The sequence below is a fragment of the Perna viridis genome, chromosome 7, assembly GCF_037379345.1.
Source record: "Perna viridis isolate PV_CMFRI_1.1 ecotype Kerala chromosome 7, ASM3737934v1, whole genome shotgun sequence".
Classification (NCBI taxonomy): Eukaryota; Metazoa; Mollusca; class Bivalvia; order Mytilida; family Mytilidae; genus Perna; species Perna viridis.
The window spans coordinates 28,252,406-28,274,085 of record NC_142451.1 but is presented as its reverse complement, the minus strand read 5'-3'; the positions used below and the strand labels follow the sequence as shown (position 1 = coordinate 28,274,085).

The following is a 21,680-nucleotide window of genomic DNA, read 5'->3' as shown; positions in this document are numbered from 1 at the left end:
TCATGGTTCCCAGACATGTACAAAGAATTGCATAAAAACTGTGGTACATTTATTCAGTGTCTTATCTTCTTTTCAAAGGTGCTGTCAAATGAAGCGAATGAGGTATTGCCTGTATATAACAAAACCTCAGCCAAGATAAATGAATCTGATGTTGCTGTATCAGATTGGACGAGTCCTCCCAAAAACCCTCAGAATTCACGGACTTATTCTACATCAACCTCAAGAATGTATCACACACGTGCACGGACTTGAAAATAATAATTTCAGTGTTCAAGAAATTTGAAACCCACCTTAGTTAGATCTAGGTTTAAAATTTTATTTCTTGTCCTCATGAAGACTGTTGTGAACCATTTATATGTGACATTTGAAATCCGACTTTGACGAAACACAAGTCATTCATGTGTGACCAAACTTGTCATTGATCAAGCATGTTGTTCATCTTTTAAAGAAGATAATTCACAGCACAAAGCAAATATTTAAGTAGATTAAAGAACAGTTCAACAGAAAAACCTTACAGATGGCAGTTAGTTATGTGTATGATATGTTATTCTTTGTAGTTCAATTGTATTCTGTAGATACATGTACCTATTTTCTCAATCAGAATTATTTGGCCATTACCGCTACACCAAAAATAACCTCGGATGCAGAAAGAAGAATTTCTTTTTGAAAAAAGTGCCGGAATTGTAGTCATGTGCAACTCAAAGTAGTTTTTACCAACAAGGTGGTGCTGCAAAAATTGTAAGATATCACCAGAAATAAAGAACAATAAGTCTGTCAAGAAATTTGGTGTGAAATAGGGAGCTAGGAAAAAAGTAATGGTAAAAATTTCAACTAGTTAAACTATAATTTTAGAAAACCATTGGTCAAACTGCAGACAGATGCTTTTGCCTAGTGTATCCGAGGTTCATCTTTTGTGTAATCAGAAAGGCTTAGAAGTTCTGATTGTCTCTTGTCGGTCTATAACATGTACATGGAAGTAAAAATAGTTGTTGAAAAATAGGCTTTAATGCTGTTAATTACAAAATTACTCTGATATTAAATTAGTTGCATTTTGTGCAGTAACAAAATTCATCACAATAACATTTGAATATAGAGTAGATTATGTCATATACATTTAATAAATAGATTCTTGCTGCATACCTGTAAAAAATTTAATTTTGTTACCAGTTCATGTGGAAGATTCTCCTGCATTGACACTGTCTCATGTGGGGGATTTTTACGTAAAGGCTAATTTTTTTATGTGAAAATTCAGTTTTATTATTTTTCTCAATAGATAAAGTAATTTCAGCCAAAAACTCAACAAATCTTACATTTGTGGGAGATTCATTATTTTTTCGTTAATTCTGCCCACTGTAATGTTAGAGGGTAATTAGGTATAAAGCAGGAAAATCTAAACTAAGAATGATTGATCTGTGTGATGAATAGATTGTTACATAGGTTTTAAATACGTGTATATTTAAATTGAAATGAAGGGGCTTCCAAATGTTATGCTGAGACAGATTTTTCAATTAGTTCAATTAATAAGATTTGTTTTTAAATATATGAGTACAAATGCTTTATTTATGTTCTTGAAAATAAAACAAAACCTGAGCACCACAAAACTTTTAAATAATACATGAGTCTCATTGTAATTCAATTTTAATAGATTTTATGACATCACCAGCATTTTAAAATATTTTCAGACTTATATATTTTTTAGAATTGAGTTTTGTGGCCCTAGAGCCTTTTTGGTCTAAAGCTGTGTCGAATTTTTTGCATTTGAAGTTTTGGTAAATCAAATTTTCCTTGTCCTGGTTCTTAGGTGGAACTGTATACTGTATAATGGTATAAGATGTATAAAATACAGTATAATGACACTTTATCTTGATTAAACGCATCAGTGTTAATTACGCTTAACATAATATTCTCAAGGTTACAACTCGATACTACCAATTGGAGTTGTGGTCCTTGTTCAGGGCTCGACTTTTTAATTTGAATAGATTATCATACGTAAGAGCATTTCTTTCGTCAGAGTTAAAACAAAAAAATGTCATTATGATGTTATAAATCATGCCAAAACCAAGATAATATAAAGCATTAAATACCATTCTATGTAAGAATCGGGCAATGGATGGTACATCATTTTCCCCAATTTAGTCATGTTTTTCCTAAAACATATTCAGTTCATCTTGAAAACAATAAAAGAACTACTAAAATTTATCCTGAAGAATCTTTTATTTGAATATTTTTTACTTCTTATAGGGAAAAAGTGTGGGAAAATTTCCCACCAGTTTTCGGTAGAGTATTTCAACTAAATTTGACCTATCAAAATCTTAAAAAGGCAAATTTTACAAAAAACTTTGATGGTTATTTCTAAAGGTTATCAGGTATAAATACTTGATTAATGCAATAAAATCTCTGTTTTTTCTCTGATACACATTTTGTCTGATTGTTAGATGGAGAAGTACTTAATTGTTACATTATCTATTTTTATAGCAAATTTACTGTAAGTTCTGATTTGCTTTATTATGTTTGATATAAGGAAAATGTCGTACAATTGATTTCTGCAGCTTTTGATCTTGATGAAGAAGCATTTGACGTGATACAAAAATAAATTTTTAGCAGACATTGTAATTCTGTCTCATACCAGTCCATGGAGTATAGAAATGATATTAAAATTCATTGTAACTTCATACTGCAAAGAAACATTTTATTCCCTAAAGTATCAATTTTCATAGTTTGTTGAGTTACCACTGAAAAAGATTTCTGTTTTTTTTCAAATTTAAATTTAACAGACATGATTCAATTTTTACTGTATGTTATGTTAACGTCTGAATTTGCAAGTTTCCACTATTTGTTGACCTCATGAATATTTTATTTTATAGGAATTTGGAACAAATACTTTTAATGAGCCACACATACTTTGAAAATAAGTACCTCACAAAAACAAATCTTCCACAGGAAAATACTTTTTTATCCTTAAAATCAAGTTCAAGACATGATAATAATAAAAAAACAGACATGGTTTTATTGTATAGTTTGTATTACTGGTATAAATATTGTATTCAATATTTAACATGATCATGTGTTCAGTCATATTTATTGGTCAGGTTATTTTTTTAATATTTTCTAACCGTTCAGTTTAATTAATTTTGGTCAAGTTATAGTTATCTTCCTTTGACTTTTATTAAGGGTTAGCTCTATATGGTTATGGTCATTCAAACACTATACATATATAGAAGATGCAATTACATCAAATAATTAACTTATTGTAACAGTTATGAGGTTGTGTACTTGTGCATGAAAGTACCACATACATTACATCTACGTATTAATTATGAAAACAAAAACATCCATGCTCCACTCAGTACTACAAAAGGGAGAGTGTAAGTTAGAATTGGAAAGAAAACAAAGTTCTTAAAATTTGAAGTTTTTAAATTCAGACATCATTTTTGTCTGCTTTAAAAGAGAATTATGTTATTCAATTCAATATTTAACCTTTTCTTTGTTTTACCACATGTTTACTTGGTAAAATCGTGTTTTCAAATAAGAGCTATAATTTGTTGGGTAACCTTGAATGGTTATCTGTTCACCATAAATGTTTCTTTTTGCAATAGCTTGTACATTTATGTTCAGCATTTATACTAATTTCATTGGAAGGGGAAAATATAGCACATTTACTCTATGTATAGATAATAATTGTTAAAACAAATTACGGTCAAAATCCACAATGACAAATATTCTGATCATTTAGCATTATTAATTTATAATTATCTGTAGTTAATGTATTGTAATATTATGAATTACGTGACATTTGTTCCCGATTATTATTAAATATGGGATTCTACTTTCATGTTTTTTTGGTAATTAAAAAATCTCAGCCATTGTGACTTACTTATATTTTGCTGTACATACATATGCATATTTTGATTTATTTTATAATATTTTAACTTCTAGATAAGAGAATTGTATTAGATTGACCAGTAGTTAATTTAACTCATGAGCAGGAAATTGCTTCTAATTTAGACAAATACTTTTTTACCACATAAAATAATTATTATTCTAATTAAGAAGTAAATACAAATTCCATTTAATACCAGGACTTTCATCTTTCCTATACCCTTTTTGACTTTATGTGGTGAATAGAAAGTCCACAGGTGATACATAACCTACAAATAAGGTCTAATGAAGAAGTAAAACTAAAATACACCAATTATACATCTGAACTATCCATAATGAACTTCCAACATTAAATTGTCAGAGAGCTGCTATAGACATAATTGAGGTACTCTGTATACTCTGAGGTAAGCCAGTGTCATGTGATCATTTTTTCTGATTGATTCATTGTATATCACTTGTAATTAATGCTTTATGTTTTTCTTTTGTTGAACCTTTATTTTCAGATTATGTTAGTAATTTGTTACATAGTCATTTTTTAATTGTATAGTTGTATTTTTTATGAAAGTTGTCTGATATGTTTTTTGACAATAAATTATTTCCCTATAGTTTGTTTTACTTTTCACATTTGTTGCCTTCACAGGTTACCTCAACGTCAGTACTAATGAGGATTATTGATGGCAATACACGGTTGATTTAGATTATTACCTGAAGTGGAAGGAAGTCACAAAAACTATAGTAATAATGATAAAAATAGTAGATGGTGACAGGTAAGGTTCAATGTTATAGTTCGGTTATAAGAAATCAAATGGATTTTATATTACCACAACATTTGTAGACGTTTTCATGCAATTTCTTGAGAAGTATTACTTGGTTGTTCAGGTTCATAAACGTAATTATAAAAAAAAGACATCAAGTCTTTGGTAAAGTATCATAGAGTTGCTCTATCAAGTTCACTAAACGGACTGATTCCATTGCATACTTCTTTTTAAATACAAATTTTCCAGTATTTTTTTTAACACACTTAAAAGGTTGTTACGGTCGGAGATTTTGAACACGACCTTTCTATCATACACGTGAGTACCACAATTTCACATTTTCACATCACATACTATTAGAATATATTACATTCGATATGTTCTTCGGTTCATTTTTTCTTAGTTGAGTACTTCTTGAATACAACTAATATTTTGATTAGGATCTTCCTATATATTTGATTTTATTGCTGCTATTGGGAGTTTATTCCTTGAAACATGTCTACAGCATTTTTACGAAATTTACAACATATGTATTCTTAAGGCTGACACACAAATTCAACGGTATTTTTCTCGATTTTAGTCAAAACAAAACAATACATATCGTTAAAGTAAACAAAGACAAATTTTAATTCAAATATTTAAAAGTATATATAGATTTAAGCACGGATTATGATTCGCTTTCTCAATGAACTCAACGATAATAACACTCTGTATTATGACTGGAAGTGTCTCAAATATCTGAAAAGAAATAAATGCAATGTCATAATTTAAATAAATTTTGAAATTAATGTATTAAAAGAATATCATTTATGAATTTAAAAAAAACATAATAACGAGATCATCTTTTAAAGGATGAAACACTTCCTAAATGAACTAATTAATAGCTTTGACCAACATTCCAATAACTTGCATATGTACACCATTATATTAATATTATAATATTATTATAGAACATCACACAAATCACTATATACACAGGACAGATAAGTTAAATTGTAGAACGATATTGAAAAGAAAGAAAAAAAAGTTTGTTTTTAGTTCAACAATTTTGTCAGCAATATTGCAAGTCAAAGGATATTCTCTGCTGAACTCACCCAAATATTTATATTGTGTTTTGTTATTTTTGACTTAGTTAAAGTGATGTAGTTTTCCTTAGATATATTTTTTGAAAACGCTCAGATCTGAAATTAAATACTAGGAAAGACCGCGAAAAGTACCAAAACATACACAAGTTTTTTATATCTTCACGTTTATGTCATATCAAACCTATATCATTTTTGTTTTTCATTTTATTTATTATTATTACGTTTCCTTCCTGTTTCATTTCGGTTCAATTATTTTATCCCTTCAATACAATAGTCATCCGAGCGGTCAATTTGCTATAAATACAAAAATGAAGAAAATATTATGTTAAACAATTTTTTTCTAACTACGACATTGGTCGAAAAAAGGTCAATCATTTGCATTGATACAATCACTAAAATCTCATATAAATATAAGTCATATTGTATAACTTATATTGTTAGAACATTTCTGAGTGAATCCAATTTAACAATCTAATTGTCAACCACTAACTCACTAACGACATATTTTTTTTTCCATTTCAAAGTTTATATATTAGTACTTAATGTAAAAAAAATGACAACAAAAACACACAAGAAATACTAAAACAAACAAACAAACAAACCTTTAAAGCAAAGAGTGTCTGAGTACAATATATTGAAAAAAAACCAATGGTCTCTATAAGTTCTACTACAGAACAAAGCAGAAGGAACACATTGATTTCAGGAGAAAACACATTTTCAAAATATTTAAGTTTAAGGTAAATCATACCAATTGTGTGTTTATTTTTGTATAGACTTAACTTAATTTGTTTTCAAATATGTCTTTGCATGAAGGTATTATACAATGATAAAGTATTAGTTCAACTATTCATAAGTACAATCATATCTCTTATTGAAGGCCAAAGAAGTTTACCAATGGTATTTACTATATTTATTGCCAATAATAAATGATAAGTTATATTGCAGATCAGTAGTTTATGTACTACAAACAAACGTTATGGTTGTATCACATAGATTTAACATCTTATGAAATACTACACCTGAACATTTTGAACTGAAGGATATGAACTGTAGGTACGAGGACACAATTAATTTCGAAGTGCATTTCAACAGACCCATCTTGACATATAAAATAATTTCACCGCTTCAAACTCATTCAAACTTCACCAATATGGAGACATGTTTTTATATATGTCTCCATATTGGTGAAGTTTGAATGAGTTTGAAGCGGTGAAATTTTTTTAAGAGTGCTAGAAAAATTCACCATCATATTTTATTTTTAGCAACTTTGCGTCGAGACCCCGTAGACATGAAAAGTGGTCACTGCCAAAAGTCCTAAACTTTTACCTTCTTTCAAAGGACCAAATCACAACTTTCACATAAAATTACAGAATGAAAAAAAAACCTTGTAAATTTGATCCTTGCCATTGCCCTACATTTCTGCAGTTAGTACTAAGCAATAAAGTTTATGGCAGCAAAGAAAAAAATCAGGAAGAAACACACTAAAAAAGGAACTATATTCGGGGAATTCATTGTGATCTCGTACCTATTATACAGTGCCAATAGTAGGAATAGGTTTTATCTCTTGGTTTAGGCGTAGTTGCCAATACATATACAACATTAGCACACCTTACTTCATATTAACGTTAATTTCATGTCATTTTGAACCCAAAATTGCATACACAAAGTTTCAAAAATAGCACCACGGAGTTACCTGATACAACTTTCTGGAAGTTTTATGTATTTATATTTGTGAGACGTTTCAAATACAAAAGAGGAATCAATATATATAGTGCTAAAATAAAACCAAAAATAATTGTACCACGTAATAGAAAATACAACAATATTATATAATTTCATCAAGAAGTATAATAGATTTTGATCACAGTCAATGCAAAAGTTAATGTTGAACTAACGGTATCTCAAACCAATTCAAATTGAAACAAGAAACATGCCAAAACCATTGCCTTACAGAACATTTCTTTTCAAATTTATTGATATTAACAAAGTAGTCAAAGATTAAAGTGAGAAAAGAAAAAAAAATATGATAATCCAAAGGAATATTCATGATATTCATATTGAGGGATTTTTTTAGTAGATGTAACTACGTTTGAGGAAATATTCTTCCGTTCGCATCTATGATTGGCAAATTTTATTGTGTCATTGTAGTATACATTTTCACAGAGAAGCTAAGAATGTTTACTTTTGTTTTTTTTTATGCCAAACAAAATGAACGCAAGTAATTAATTAGAAGTAGTTTCTATACTGCATTTTAATACGAAAAAAAACTTATTCTAAATTGTTTCGACTCTAAAACAATAACAATATGTCAACATAATTTGTACTGTATGTTTTGTTTAATAAATCAAACATCCGTTATCAATGACATGGACAAAAGGTACTACTTCAATATTTCCTTGCATAATAACGTTATCAGAGTTATTCTCACAGAAATGAAATGAAATGAAAATAAAAATCACGCAAAGGTATTCATCACCTACCAGGCTTTAATCTTAAGTAGTCTAGAGGTATTAAATTACCCTCTAAATAATCCAATAAAATCTATTTTCCAATGTGAATGTTCGAATATAATTAAATTATTAATGTCTGGTTGGAGTGCAATATTTGGCGGGAAGTTTTGCTAAATTGTTTTCCCGTTCCAGAAAACGATGACATCTGAAAAAAATATATAAAAAGGAAAAAAATATATGAAAAAATTAGAATGCAAATACACTTATTCTACACACCTCCCTTGAACAGTTGTACTATATTTTTTAAACGTTTTAGACAAACATTGAGAGAGTGTTAAATCTAGTCTCCTACACCTTGTAAAAAATAAATCTAAAATTTGTTTGTGGTTATTTGTTTTTTCCCGCGTTTCTAATAGTACAGCGGGAAAATAATGTTTTGTCTGTGTGCGTATATTAAAATACGGTGTTCCGATATTTTCCATTGTCCGATCAGGTTTTGGTACGTTACCGTAATGGAAGAGTGTGTTTGACAATTATTTCACCCTCTAGCCGTCGTTCAAACCAGCAAACGTCCGTCAATATTATAAACATATTTTATGATTTTCGATTTTGGTGTGGTCCGACACCATGTTGATCATTGTCATTGGATACAGGTTTCCTCGAAATTCGGGATTTTCCTGGTCGGCCTATCAGACTATCATCTATATTCGAGTGTCGCCCCACATATTTTTAAAAACCCGCGATTGACATCATTGACAAATGTTTGTTAGAAACAAAAAAAAAAAGAAGATATCATCAGGCATTTATCTATATATAACAAAAAAAAACAAAAAACAAAAACAAAGAAAAATAATAAAAAAACAACAAGTAAAGAAACAAAAACAATTAATGTAAAAGATACTACAGACGCTGTAAAATCATCTTCATATTATGACCAACACTTAGAGATCGGTGGAAAAGGAAAACTATTGGTCAAACCATACGACAAACGTGATGAATTTCATTTGTTTTTGTCAACTTACCTTTCATCTGTGGAAATAACCCTTCAGCACTTGCGTAGAGAGTTTTCATGTTACAAGGCATACGTTATGCCGGAGCTAGCCGTAACTACGCTCACTTCTTGTACCGCGCAAGACTTCCTGCCATTAGGCCTCTGGAACAGGGTTATGTTGCTGCAAGATTGAAGCCATTTTAATTTTTGGTTGACTTAATGAACTCGTGGATCGTTACGGTGTATTTATCTGCAAAATGAAAAGCGATTTGTTCAACAAATCATGTTTTACTTTCCTTTTTCGTCTTACCGTGAATCTATAGGATTAATTTGGCGGATGTTTCTAGAATAGCAGCGGGTGCTTACCCTACCGTTGCACCTGGTCCATGCTCAAAGTTTTTCGTGGAGTCCAAGTAGCACATTTATATTGGTTTCTTTGTACGCATTATTTTGATTTTTTAATGTTCTTTGCTGTGTTTGTCTTTTTTCCTTCTTCAGTCTTTGTTCCTGGATTGCGTTCTTTTGATTTCGAAAAGAATCTTGAAAAAAGGATTCACGTCCGTTTTTGTTAGGCAAATGATGACCACCAACAAAATAGTCTTTAATAATAAGAATAATAATTTAATGGGGCGGGAAGGGTAAATGGAGGGAAGCAATATACAATCATTGAATTTACTAATGGATACGTTGCAATTAATTTTTAATAGCTACTCAAGATCAAGTTTACCACTGTCACATGTAACGCAGTCGCTTTGCGATATTTGGAATAAAATCGCGAAAGCAAATTAACATTTTTTGTTCATAAATTTCATAAAGATTGGACCCAAAGGCATTAAGTGAATGACAATAAGATTGTATTCATTGTAATAGCATCTGATAAATCGGTGTCTAAGAGGAAACCACTAAGAACAGGGATTTTATTATAATTTTTTCCTCTATTTTGATTTATGGTATCAGTATTGCATTGAATATCCCTGAGCAGGTGTACGTCAAAACATGGAGGATATAAAAAGAAAATAGTGCATTTTCTTTTTGCATCTTTACAAACTTTTTACATCAACTATGATTTATAATGTCTTATAGAGCAAACATAACACTATAAGATGACAAATTTAAGACAGTGTAACGTTATAACATAAAAATGTGCCAATGAAAGGTTGGTTTGATGAAAGTGAAAGTAAAGAAAATGGCTATTCATTGTTCACGTCCATTTTTCTGTCCAAATCCTCGTGGACTCACCCTATTTTTTTGCGGGAAGTTTTTTTTACAAACCCTTAGAAATGTGAAAGTTTTATTAAATTAATTTACATATTTTTAAAAAATCCTAAAATATGCACTTCACTAAAGAAGTTTATTGGAATATTTATACGATACTGAGACCTAGTATATCAAACGAAATTCTTATTAATTTAATTGTAACAATAACAATATTTATTTAATTATAACTTCTTTGGAGACAATATCAAACAATCTCGATGGAAATACTATATTACTGTTAAGACTGCAAATATTATCCAACATCTGAAATACAAAATAAATCCCAAAAATTCCATCAGTCATGATGTTAACTAGATATAATTGCACTGTTCGGCGTAACAGGATATTTCCGCAGGTCCACCATTGTAACAGGAGCATTTAAATTAATTTCTACGACCAAGCAAATGTTTTAAATTAAAATTTTGAAAGACGGCAATTTTGAAATGGTGCCATTTTTTAAATTTTAATATGGCCAATTGGAAGCCCTTTTGATGACCTATTTTTAAATCAAGTATCAACCTTCTACAATTTATAGTGATTTTCTTGACGAAATTCGTTCAGCTATTTCTGAGGAGTTTAGGATAAGACGGGTATTACAATGATAAATTTTATAATAAGAAACAGAGTAAAAACAATGCGTCCAACTTCGTTGGTTGAACAAAATTATTTGTTAAAATATAAATGAATGTATGTTGGAGAAGCAAACCTTAACGAAGAGACCATCTTATTGCAAATAGATACATATATGTGAACTTCTGTTTTCTTAAGTATATAAAAGTTTACCGATGGAAAACGTTAAATAAGACCCGCGAACTCACACACAATGATAACACAATGGCAAACTACTTAAAGAACGGCACAAGACAAAACGAGAATAAGCTTATATTTGCATAAATGGTAGGCCGGTTTTATTTAGTGCGCTTAACTTCCCATATGTGTTACAGTTAATTGTTTCTGGTATACTGCAAAACAGCACAGCACAAAATGGACACCGAGGAACGTTTGTAAAAATAAGTAGTAAAAATAATATAGATAGAAAAAAAGACAATTCATCGTCTATATTCTTTATTTGAAACAGAATATTAAAAAATAAGATTTAGATATTGTAAATAAACCCTTTTTCCAGGTAGGTTTTGAGACGTACCTGTTTAATTACCATGGCCCAAAAAGTCCTTCCTGCCGGCAACGATGGCGTCTGTTAAAGTCAGAACAGTAACAACTAGCTCTGGTATACAGTTGTTAATTTCGAAGTAAAGGTATACAAAGGTATAAACATGTTGAATGAGCTAAATTGAAAATGAAATGGAAAAGAAGAAAAATCCTTAAATAATGAACGCTTGTGGTGTTCCTACATTCAGACCGCTGTAAATGAATTAATATTAAAATACATTCTATTCAGCATACGATAATATCTGTTTTTACCAACATTCTGAGATGGTAACGATGATATAGTTTTCTTCAAGTTACACAAATTGCCCTAGAAAACAAAATCTGATATTAAATATTAGAAAAGACTGTTATAACATATGAGGAGATTTTGTAATCTGTGAATTTTCATATTTTTGGCATATCAAAGAGTAATCGAGGAAACCAAGGTAAGTAAGTAATCCAGGGACAAAGACCAAACATGGAAAACAGACATACACAACAAAGAACATTGAAAAACCAAAATAATACAAACAAAGTAACAAAAGCAAATGAGCAACTTGGACTCCACTAAAAACTGGTAGCATGAAACAGGTGCATCGGTAGGGTAAGCGTCCTCTGCTTTTCTAGAACACCCCCGCCGAATTCCTCATAAAAAGTCGTCCCGGGTAAACAGAGGGGGAAAGGATAACTATGACACGATGAACAAATCAGTTTTTATAGTGCAGATGGATACACCTTAACGATCCACAAGTTCATGGTGGCGACCATAAAACTTCTGTAGTGATTTCGTCAATCTTGTAGCAACATAACCCTGTTCCAGAAGCCTAACTGTAGGAGTACTAGAGCGATACACAAAGTCTGCGTATTTACGGCAAGCCAAGGTGCGAGAGGTATGTTGCCACATATGAAAGAAAAGTTGACAATTCTGAATGAAAAATCATAGCACTTTTGTCGTAAAGTTTGGTCAATAGTTTTCCTTTACCATCGATCTCTAAGTGTAGGTAAAGATATGTGGCTGACATCACAGTGTCTGTAGTATCCTTCATCTCAATTTTCTTGGGGTAGATACGATGTATCACATCCCCTAAAATGAGATTGTTTAACGATAGTACGTCATATATATAGCGGAAACTGAGATTAAAGGATTTAATCAAACGATGTTCTTTCTTTCGCATCAGATAAGCTATAAAGTCAACCTTATAAGAGTTTAGGAAAAGGTCAGCAAGTAGAGGAGTACCCATTGGAATACCGAGCGTTTGTTGTAAAACGCGAAGTAATGCGATTTTTTATTTCAACTATGTATCTCTTATCCTATCACTGTTGACTTAAGTACCTATCAGATTCAATATATCCCTTTAAAATGATCGACTGCTCTATTCAAAAATTAAAACTTTTATACGTTTGCAGTGAGCACAGTTCTTTCACTGTACCGTTAAATGTCAAAACAGATCATAAAATATCTTAATATTTCTAACCGCAATCAATCTGCCAATAATATCACAATAAACATTAAGTATATTAATTAAATACAAATAAAAAAACTTACCCCAGACAGCAACCAAATGTGAGCGTAAATAAATTTTCGTTTGCATAAGTGCAAATATAACATCTTATTTATTTCGTCATCAATAAATTAAAAAAAAAAGTTATAGTAAAAATACAGTTCTGAAAACAATGATATATTGCACGAACTTCCACAAATCTTATGTATATAAAAATTAAAGCAATTCCTCTATGTTTATATCAGTTAAATGAGAGTCAACCATTAACACGTATTAATACACAAATACAAATAAGTAAATTTAAATGCAGATATTTGAATATAATAATCTTGAGAAGTATTTTAATAAATGAAACCAACTTAACATTATATTTATGTCAATCATATATGAAATATGAAATTTTAAATATAGAAAAATATACGGCAAAGGAAAAACAAAAACAAACAAACAGGCAAACGAATGAATATCAAGTGTTTTCTGATTAAAAAGTTTAAAACACTACATCATTGTATATATACTATAGATATATGTCAAACTATACTACAAAGCAAGAAAAACGAAACAAAGGTAGGAAGGAAATGACAGCAGTTTTCCACACAGAAGGGAGAGTGATTTTTAATAGTTCAAATGTACTGCTATATCAACAAACTATTGGCAAAAAAAAAAAAAAACCGTGTCCCTGTGGTTTTCCATTAAAGAAGTAAGAGTCTACAGATTTATTTAATTGTTTCCCTTGCTGCTTATAACATGTTCTAACAATCATCCTTTTCATTTTTCTTGTTTTACATTTTCACTACGATAAATATATCATTTTCTAAGTATTTATGTAAATTTATGTTTGTATTTATGCATTTCGCAACTAGCTAATTTGATATCGTCTTTCCAAACACAATGCTTAAATTATAGAAGCTACTGGGTTACAGAAATAACAAAATGTAAGTAAAATCAAGTTACTACCCGATCAACCACAATATCAAACCATTTTTATTACAATTCAGATTAGACAAATGTTACTTTTTGTAGGTTAAACAAAAATAATGTAAAGAACAATATCAATTGAACTTTGAAAATAAAATAAAAAATGATTACTTTACCTCGGCAAATTTGGAAGTCAGTAGTTGTCAAATTGCTTAAGGTCATGTATTTCCTATCAAAGCATTTAATCGTAGAACTAAATTTTCCTATTGATTTTATCCATGACCACAACGGATAAATATTGCATCCACATAGGACATCCAGATATCTGAAATTATTAGATTGTTGTTTTAAGCACAGAAATGAAATTTCTTTTTAATTGTCAGTAGTCATGAAGTGACTAGCTGCAATATCAACAATAGTCAAACATGGGTCTATCAAACCACCAATCTTGTATAATATCAAGCCTTCAGCAAATGTAATACTCTTCTCTATCATGACGCCCATGACAAACAGCTGACTCTTCGGTCTTACACTCAGTACAACTTATGATCATTGACGAATTGATTTCCTTCTTTTTCACAAAAGTTATTCTGTCGGTTTTTATGGCATTTAAAATATGAATCAAAAAGTGAACTCAAAAAGGACCTTTTAAAAAAAATAAGTCCTTTTTTAAAACATTTTCATATCATAAATAAGTAAATAATACGGGAATCAATATTTTCAGTATTGTCTATACAATGACGTATTCTATGAAAATTGAATGTACATTCACAGAACAAAATCAGATAAAGAAAATCATCTTTCCTTCCTTTATAATCATGATTCACCTGAACACTTAACGTTTTGTTTTTGTTTAATTCGCAGCAGATATTTGTTTTGAAAGCCATTTTTCATTAATAATAAGGGGTTATCGATCCGATCCCATATGTGGGATTTAAAAACCTATGTAATAAACTGTAATTCAGAAATAAGAATATACATGCATTTGCATATTCCATTTGAATACTGCTCGTATGTTCACTTAGATATGGTGTTAAATAATTCAATGTTTATTCACAAATAATTTGCGAATCTGAACGGACGCTGACAAAAAAAAATATCAATAAATCAATAAACATAGCCTCCGTTTATACGTATACAAGTTCTGTATACCACCTTAATACCAGAAAGAGCACTTTGTAAACCCATACTCACAGAAAATTGAGGTTTGTAAGGTTCACAAATTCTCCTGGGTCAAGATTGGTTATATTGTTGTTTTGTACTCGTCTGATAAAAACAAGTATAAATAAAATTAAGATACCAGATATCAGACAACAAAATAAAAATGAAAAAAAATAGATATAAATAAAAACAAACAAACACAAAAAGAAATGCGAGTAAACAACAAAGTATGAAATATGCATAAAACTGATTATCAGACATATTAAACTTTTCAAGACCAAAATCGAAAACGATATTATCTCGATACAAAACTTTCCTTACATACAGGTATGCAATACTTGTCAATGATTATTTTTTGGTTACTTTTTCTAGTATGGCGTTAAATTCCAAAACATGTCTAAAAAGCGTCTTTTCCTTTTCGCTGAAGCGACAATACCATTTCTTATTTACATGCAGTTAATGAAACTAATTGATTGACATAATTCGCTGATTTAGAATTGTGAATGTGTGAAACTCTAATGTTGCTAAATATACTATAGCTAAACCAATTAGTTCACTCAATTTAATATACTCACAAACTATACGATGTTAGCTGATTATTATATAAGTATCTAAAGTATGTAATAGTTATATCATGATAAACTATGAAGTTGAAACCACAGGTACTCTGAACAGTGTTCTGAAGGGGTTTACGAACGGAATTACCCAAAAGAGCTTGCTTTTCACCTTGTAAATTGATATCTAATTTTACTTTCAATGGTATATGTTAGCACGTTTTCGCTGTATTTTGCACAGTAATTCAAATATATTTTATTAATATAAACATATAAACAATGTTAGCAGCAATTGAATATAACTATAACGAATGTTTTTTATTGAAAGCATATAATGGTTATAGCCACTTGCAATATAACTACACATGTCTTAGAAGTTTCATCATTTTAGTATAAAAAATCATCGTAATCCATGAAAACAAATTTACGTATTCATATCGTTCATATTTTGTTTGATTGCAACTGGTGGGGAGAAACTTGTAAAATTTTTAATTCATTCAATATTAGGAACTCCAATGGTATGAACAGTATATGTTATCAGGACTTGGAGGGTTGTGATAAAGCCAAAGTAATTTAACCCCGTCGCATTTTTTGCGCCGATCCCAAGTCAGGTATTTCTGGCATTTGCATTTGTATGTCTTGTTTCGTTTTCAGCTATAGTTTATTTTGATGTTTCTTGTTTATATAGTGGCAACTCTTTCGCAGTACCAGTTTATAATGAAACTTTTGGCCAGCTGCAACCTGCCCTGTGGTATGAGGGTTTCCTCGTCGTTCATTGAAATAAAATGTGCTGGCATTTTCGTTCCAGTGGGGTTATTGACTTTTGACATATAAATCATACCTATTCTCGTTATATTATCTATTTTTCAGATATAAAATTTGAAGACAAAATAGCTTTGTCAACCATCAAAATTACGCATAACTTTGTCTTCTTTTGATTTTGTTTTAAATATCAAAATGTTTTCGTTTTGTTTTGATGTTCATGTTATAAATGTCTTGTTGTATGGTCTGCGGAAGATTTCAATGTCCCTCATGAATTCTGATAGACAATCTTGATTACTATTTCTTTGTCAATCAGTTGTGGATTTTGATAAAAAAACTGAGGAATGTTTTTAATTTCCACTTTTTAATAAAATTTTAATCCATACACTAAAAGCATACACACTAATATTCACAGCTCATAAAAAACACATCCGATTTTGCAATTCTTGAAGTTCACAATGTCAAAAAAAAGTCTTGTAATTCATTTAATAGATTCCGATTGTATGATAACTTTTTCTAGTATGCACTTTAGCCTCTATTCCTTTTCGATTAGGTGACAGTGCCACTTTTTATTTACATGCAGTTTATCAAACGAACAAATTGACATAACTCGCTAATTTAAAATTGTGAATACTTGTAACTCTACTATTGCAAAATATTTTATACCTAAACTAATTAGTTCAATCAACACATTAAAATACTCACAAATAATGCAACTTAGTCAGTCCACTAAAGGTTCCGGTTTGAATTGATGTTAGCTGATTATCATTTAAGTATCTAAAGAATAAATCAATAATATCCAGATAAACAATAAGATTGAAACCACAGGCCCTCTATAAATCTACAAAATGAAAGAAACAGCGAAATGAGTAGCAAGCACTTTTTTGGGTAATTCCGTTTGTTAACGAAATTACCCAAAAAGTGCTTGCTACTCATTTCCCTGTTTTTATATATATATATAAACGTCTCAGAATGTGACGACTCTATTCGTTACATTGCTCCATCCGATCAAATTGATACAGAGAAGATACGTAAACTTATAGAAGGGTCTAAAAAATTTCCAACGATGTTAGAACTGTCAAATTCGCGATGCAAATTTTTGGTCATTCCCTTCGCGAGACTCGAACTCGTACCGCTGTGACATCTACGGCAACACCGCCTGCAATAAGTCCAGCGCCCTGGACCACTCGACGGGCTAGGCTATATAAAAATATAGCTTTTGCTGGCCGGGTCATTCCTCCTCGTAGGATTAATCTAGGGCTCTAACTTAGTACACGATGCATGGTAGTATGGAACAGTTCATTTAGGTGTAGGATAGAGAATCAAATTAATGATGCATGTCACAACAAATCAATATTACACAAACGTCTCAAAATGTGACGACTCTATTCGCTACACTGCTCCATCGGATCAAATTGTTACAGGAAAGATACTCTTGTTTCGTTTTCACCTTTAGTATTTAGGGGAAACTCTTTTACTGCAGCCGTGTGGAATAATATTTTGTTGCCAGCTGCAGCCTGCCCCGCGGTATAAGAGTATTCTCGTCGTTCACTGATGAAAAATGGGTGACCCTGTGCTAGCATATTTATCCCTGTGGCGTTGTTGTCTCTTTGACATATACAACATCCTATTCTCGTTATATTATCTATCGTTTTCATATAATATTTGAAGTCAAAATAGTTCTGTCAGCCATCCCTACTACGCAGATGCAACGCATGTGAAGTGCTAAAAGACTGACCTGACCATAATTTTGAATGGCTATGAGGGTTTTTAAAATGTCAAAATGTCTTAGTTTTTTGTAATGTTCATGTTAAGAGCTTCTTGTTGTATACCTTGTGGAAGATTTAAATGTCACTCATTAATTTCGATAGACAAACCTGATTTCCATTTGTATCCTAATCAGTTGTGAATTTTGAAAGAAAACCGGAGGCATTTTTCAAATTTCCACTTTTTTAATGAAATTTCATCCCATACACCAAAAACAAAAAAAAACAATAATAATTCACAGCTAATTAAAAAAAACAAACCACTTTTGTAATTCTCGAAGTTCACTAAGATAATAAAAAATATCTAGTAATTCATTGAACAGATTCTATGATGAATTTTTCTAGTGTGCCATACAGATTCGACTGGTATGATGAATTCTTCTAGTATGCCTTTTAAGCGAATAATTCCAAAATGTCTCTAGCAAGCGTGTATTCCCTTTCGATTAGGCGACAACGCAATTTCTTATTTACATGCAGTTCATCAAACGAATTGATAATTGATAATTAGCATAATTTGCTGATTTAAAATTTTTGTGACTCTAATATTGCAAAATATTTTAAACCTTAACCAATTAATTCAGTCAATACTTTACTTTACTCACAGATAGTACAGAGTCAGTCCACTAAAGGTTCCATCATCAATCGATGTTAGCTGATTATTATTTAATTTTCTAAAGAATGAAACAATTATATTATGATAAACAATAAAATTGAAACCAAAGGTACTCTGAACAGTGTTCTGAAGGGGTTTACAAACGGAATTGTTCATCAAAGAGCTTGCTATTTAATTTGTTATTTTTATCATTATGTAAATTGATATATGATTTTAATTTCAATGGTGTTGGGTAGTATATTCTCTGCACAGTAATTGAAATATATTTTACTAACATTAATATATAAAAATGTTAGCAGCAATTGAATATAGCTGCAAATCATGCTTTAATTGAAAACATGTATTTGGTATTGCCACTTTCATTGCAACTGCATGTGTCTTTGAAGTTCCATCAATATTTTGTTTGTTGTTTAAATTGATCAATCCAATAATAAAAGCCCCTTTTTGGTAATGTAAAACTTGAAAATAAAACTAGGGGACATTGCAATCCACGAACAACCAATTTACGTTTTCATCTCGTTCATATTTTGTTACCTAAGGTTATGTCTGATTAGTGTAGACTATTTCAAAACATACTGTGTCACAACACGAAACGAGTGGCCAAAGCCAAACTTATTTTCTTTTGAAGACTTAATAAACGAATGGCAATAAAGACAATTATTGCTAGTAGAGAGACCCTTGAAAAAATGTGTAAAATCAATATGGAAAATCCTTGTGGTATGAACAGTAATTATTCTAAGAAATATGAGGGTTTTGATCACGCTAAAGCAATTTAACCCCGCCGCAATTTTTGAGTGCATTTGAAGTCAGGAATTTCAGGGCTGTTTTTGTCTTGTTTCGATTTCACCTATAATATATTATGATGTCTATTGCGTATACAGGAGCTACTCTTTTGCAGTACGTGGGTATAATTTTTGGGCCAGCTGCAGCCATGCCGTGTGATATAAGGGTTCCGTCGTCGTTCATTGAAGACAAAAAAGTGGCATTGTGTTGTCAATTTTATCCCAGTTTGGTTGTAATCTTTTTGACGTATACAACATACCTATTCTAGTTATATCATCTATTATTTACATATCAAATTTGAAATCAAAATAGTTTTTTTCAGCCTTCCATATTACGCAGATGCAATGCATTTGAAGTGCTATAAAATTTACCTGACCATGACATTGTCTGGACTTGATAGTTGTTTTTAGTCAAAATGTCTTTGTTTTGAATAATGTTCGTGTTATGGCCTTCTTGTTGTATAGTGTGCGGAAGATTAAATTGTCCTCTATAAATTTCGATAGACAATGTTAATTACAATTTCTATCTTAATCACGTGTGGATTTTGAAAAAAAAAACAAAAAACTTGGGAATTTTTTTAATTTCCATTTTTAATAAAATTTTAACCCTTACACCACACAAACAAAACATTATTATTCACAGCTAATTAAAAAACACCCTCCGATTTTGCACTTGTTAAAGTTCACAAAGTTCATAGAAAATGCCTAGTAATTCACATGACAATTACAACTTGTTTGATAAATTTTTCTAGTATGCCTTTTTGGCTTTTTGGCATCTTATAATTTTCGATTAGGCGACAGAGCCATATTTTATTTACATGCAGTAGTTTATCAAACGAATTGATTGAAATAATTCGCCAATTTAAAATTGTGAATATTTGTAACTCTAATATTGTAAAATATTCTATACTTCAATCAATTAGTTCACTTAACACTTTAATCAACTCACAAATCATACACATAAGTCAGTCCACTAAAGGTTCCGTTTTGAATCGATGATAGCTGATTATTATTTAAGTATCTAAAGAATGAAACAATTATATTATTATAAACAATAAAATTGTCAATTTGTTATTTTTATCATTTTGTAAATTGACACATGATTTTAATTTCAATGTCGATAGACAATGTTAATCACAATTTCTATATTAATTACCTGTGGATTTTGAAAAAAATTAAAAAAAAAAACTTGGGAATTTTTTTAATGTCCATTTTCGAATAAAATTATTCACAGCTAATTAAAATACAAAAACTCCGATTTTGCAATTCTAAAATTTCACAAAGTTCATAGAAAATGCCTAGTAATTCACATGACAAATTCGACTTGTTTGATAATTTTTTCTAGTATGCCTTTTTGGCTTTTTGGCATCTTATAATTTTCGATTAGGCAACGAACGGAGCCATATTTTATTTACATTAACTCTAATATTGTAAAATATTCTATACTTCAATCAATTAGTTCACTTAACACTTTCGTCAACTCACAAATAACGCAACTTAGACAGTCCACTAAAGGTTCCATCATGAATCGATGTTAGCTGATTGTCATGCAAGTATCTAAAGTATAAAACAATAACATTATGATACAAACTATAAAATTGAAACCACACGTACTGTGAACGACAAATTTACGTTTTCATGTCGTTCATATTTTGTTACCGAAGATTATGTCTGATTATTGTAGAATTTTTCAAATCATACCGTGTCCCAAAAGGAACGTTTTTCTAAAGTCAAAATGTCTTTCCTTGTTATTTAATGATAAAACTTTGACGTTGAAGTCTTAAGGAAAGAAAGTTTCTTATTCCACCAATACTGATAATTCTAATTGTACGAACGATATATGTTTTCGAAACTATGAGGGTTGTGATCACATCAAAGTAATCAACCTCGTCGAATTTTTAGCGCCTGTCCCAAATCGGGATTTTCTGGCCTCTCTATGTCTTGTTTCGTTTCACCTTTAGTTTATTTTTATGTTACTTGAGTATTTAGGGAAAACACATTTGCTGCATCTGTGTGGAATGGTATTGTGTGGCCAGTTGCAGCCTACCTTCTTGTC

At 30.5% G+C, this 21,680-nt stretch overlaps 1 protein-coding gene across 7 annotated transcripts in view; it reads right to left on the bottom strand.

Moving 5' to 3' along the window:
- Window positions 1–5,196: 5,196 nt before the first annotated feature.
- LOC148612147 (uncharacterized) overlaps window positions 5,197–21,680 on the bottom strand; it is a 34,093-nt gene continuing 17,609 nt past the window's right edge. The window contains exons 5-15 of one of the 7 annotated variants that reach the window (XM_088593312.1): window positions 21,110–21,181; window positions 20,574–20,645; window positions 18,832–18,900; window positions 17,169–17,240; window positions 15,181–15,252; window positions 14,163–14,311; window positions 11,562–11,703; window positions 9,192–9,410; window positions 8,200–8,374; window positions 5,941–6,013; window positions 5,197–5,372 (exon numbers count right to left, since the gene is read on the bottom strand). In XM_088593312.1, coding sequence (XP_088449438.1) covers window positions 11,657–11,703; window positions 14,163–14,311; window positions 15,181–15,252; window positions 17,169–17,240; window positions 18,832–18,900; window positions 20,574–20,645; window positions 21,110–21,181 — 553 coding nt within the window. In that variant the 3' untranslated portion in view covers window positions 5,197–5,372; window positions 5,941–6,013; window positions 8,200–8,374; window positions 9,192–9,410; window positions 11,562–11,656. Of the gene's footprint in view, window positions 8,375–9,191; window positions 9,411–11,561; window positions 11,704–13,902; window positions 14,312–15,180; window positions 15,253–17,168; window positions 17,241–18,831; window positions 18,901–20,573; window positions 20,646–21,109; window positions 21,182–21,680 lie in introns of those variants that run through there. The other 6 variants (XM_088593310.1, XM_088593311.1, XM_088593309.1 and 3 more) reach the window with 6 other exon arrangements.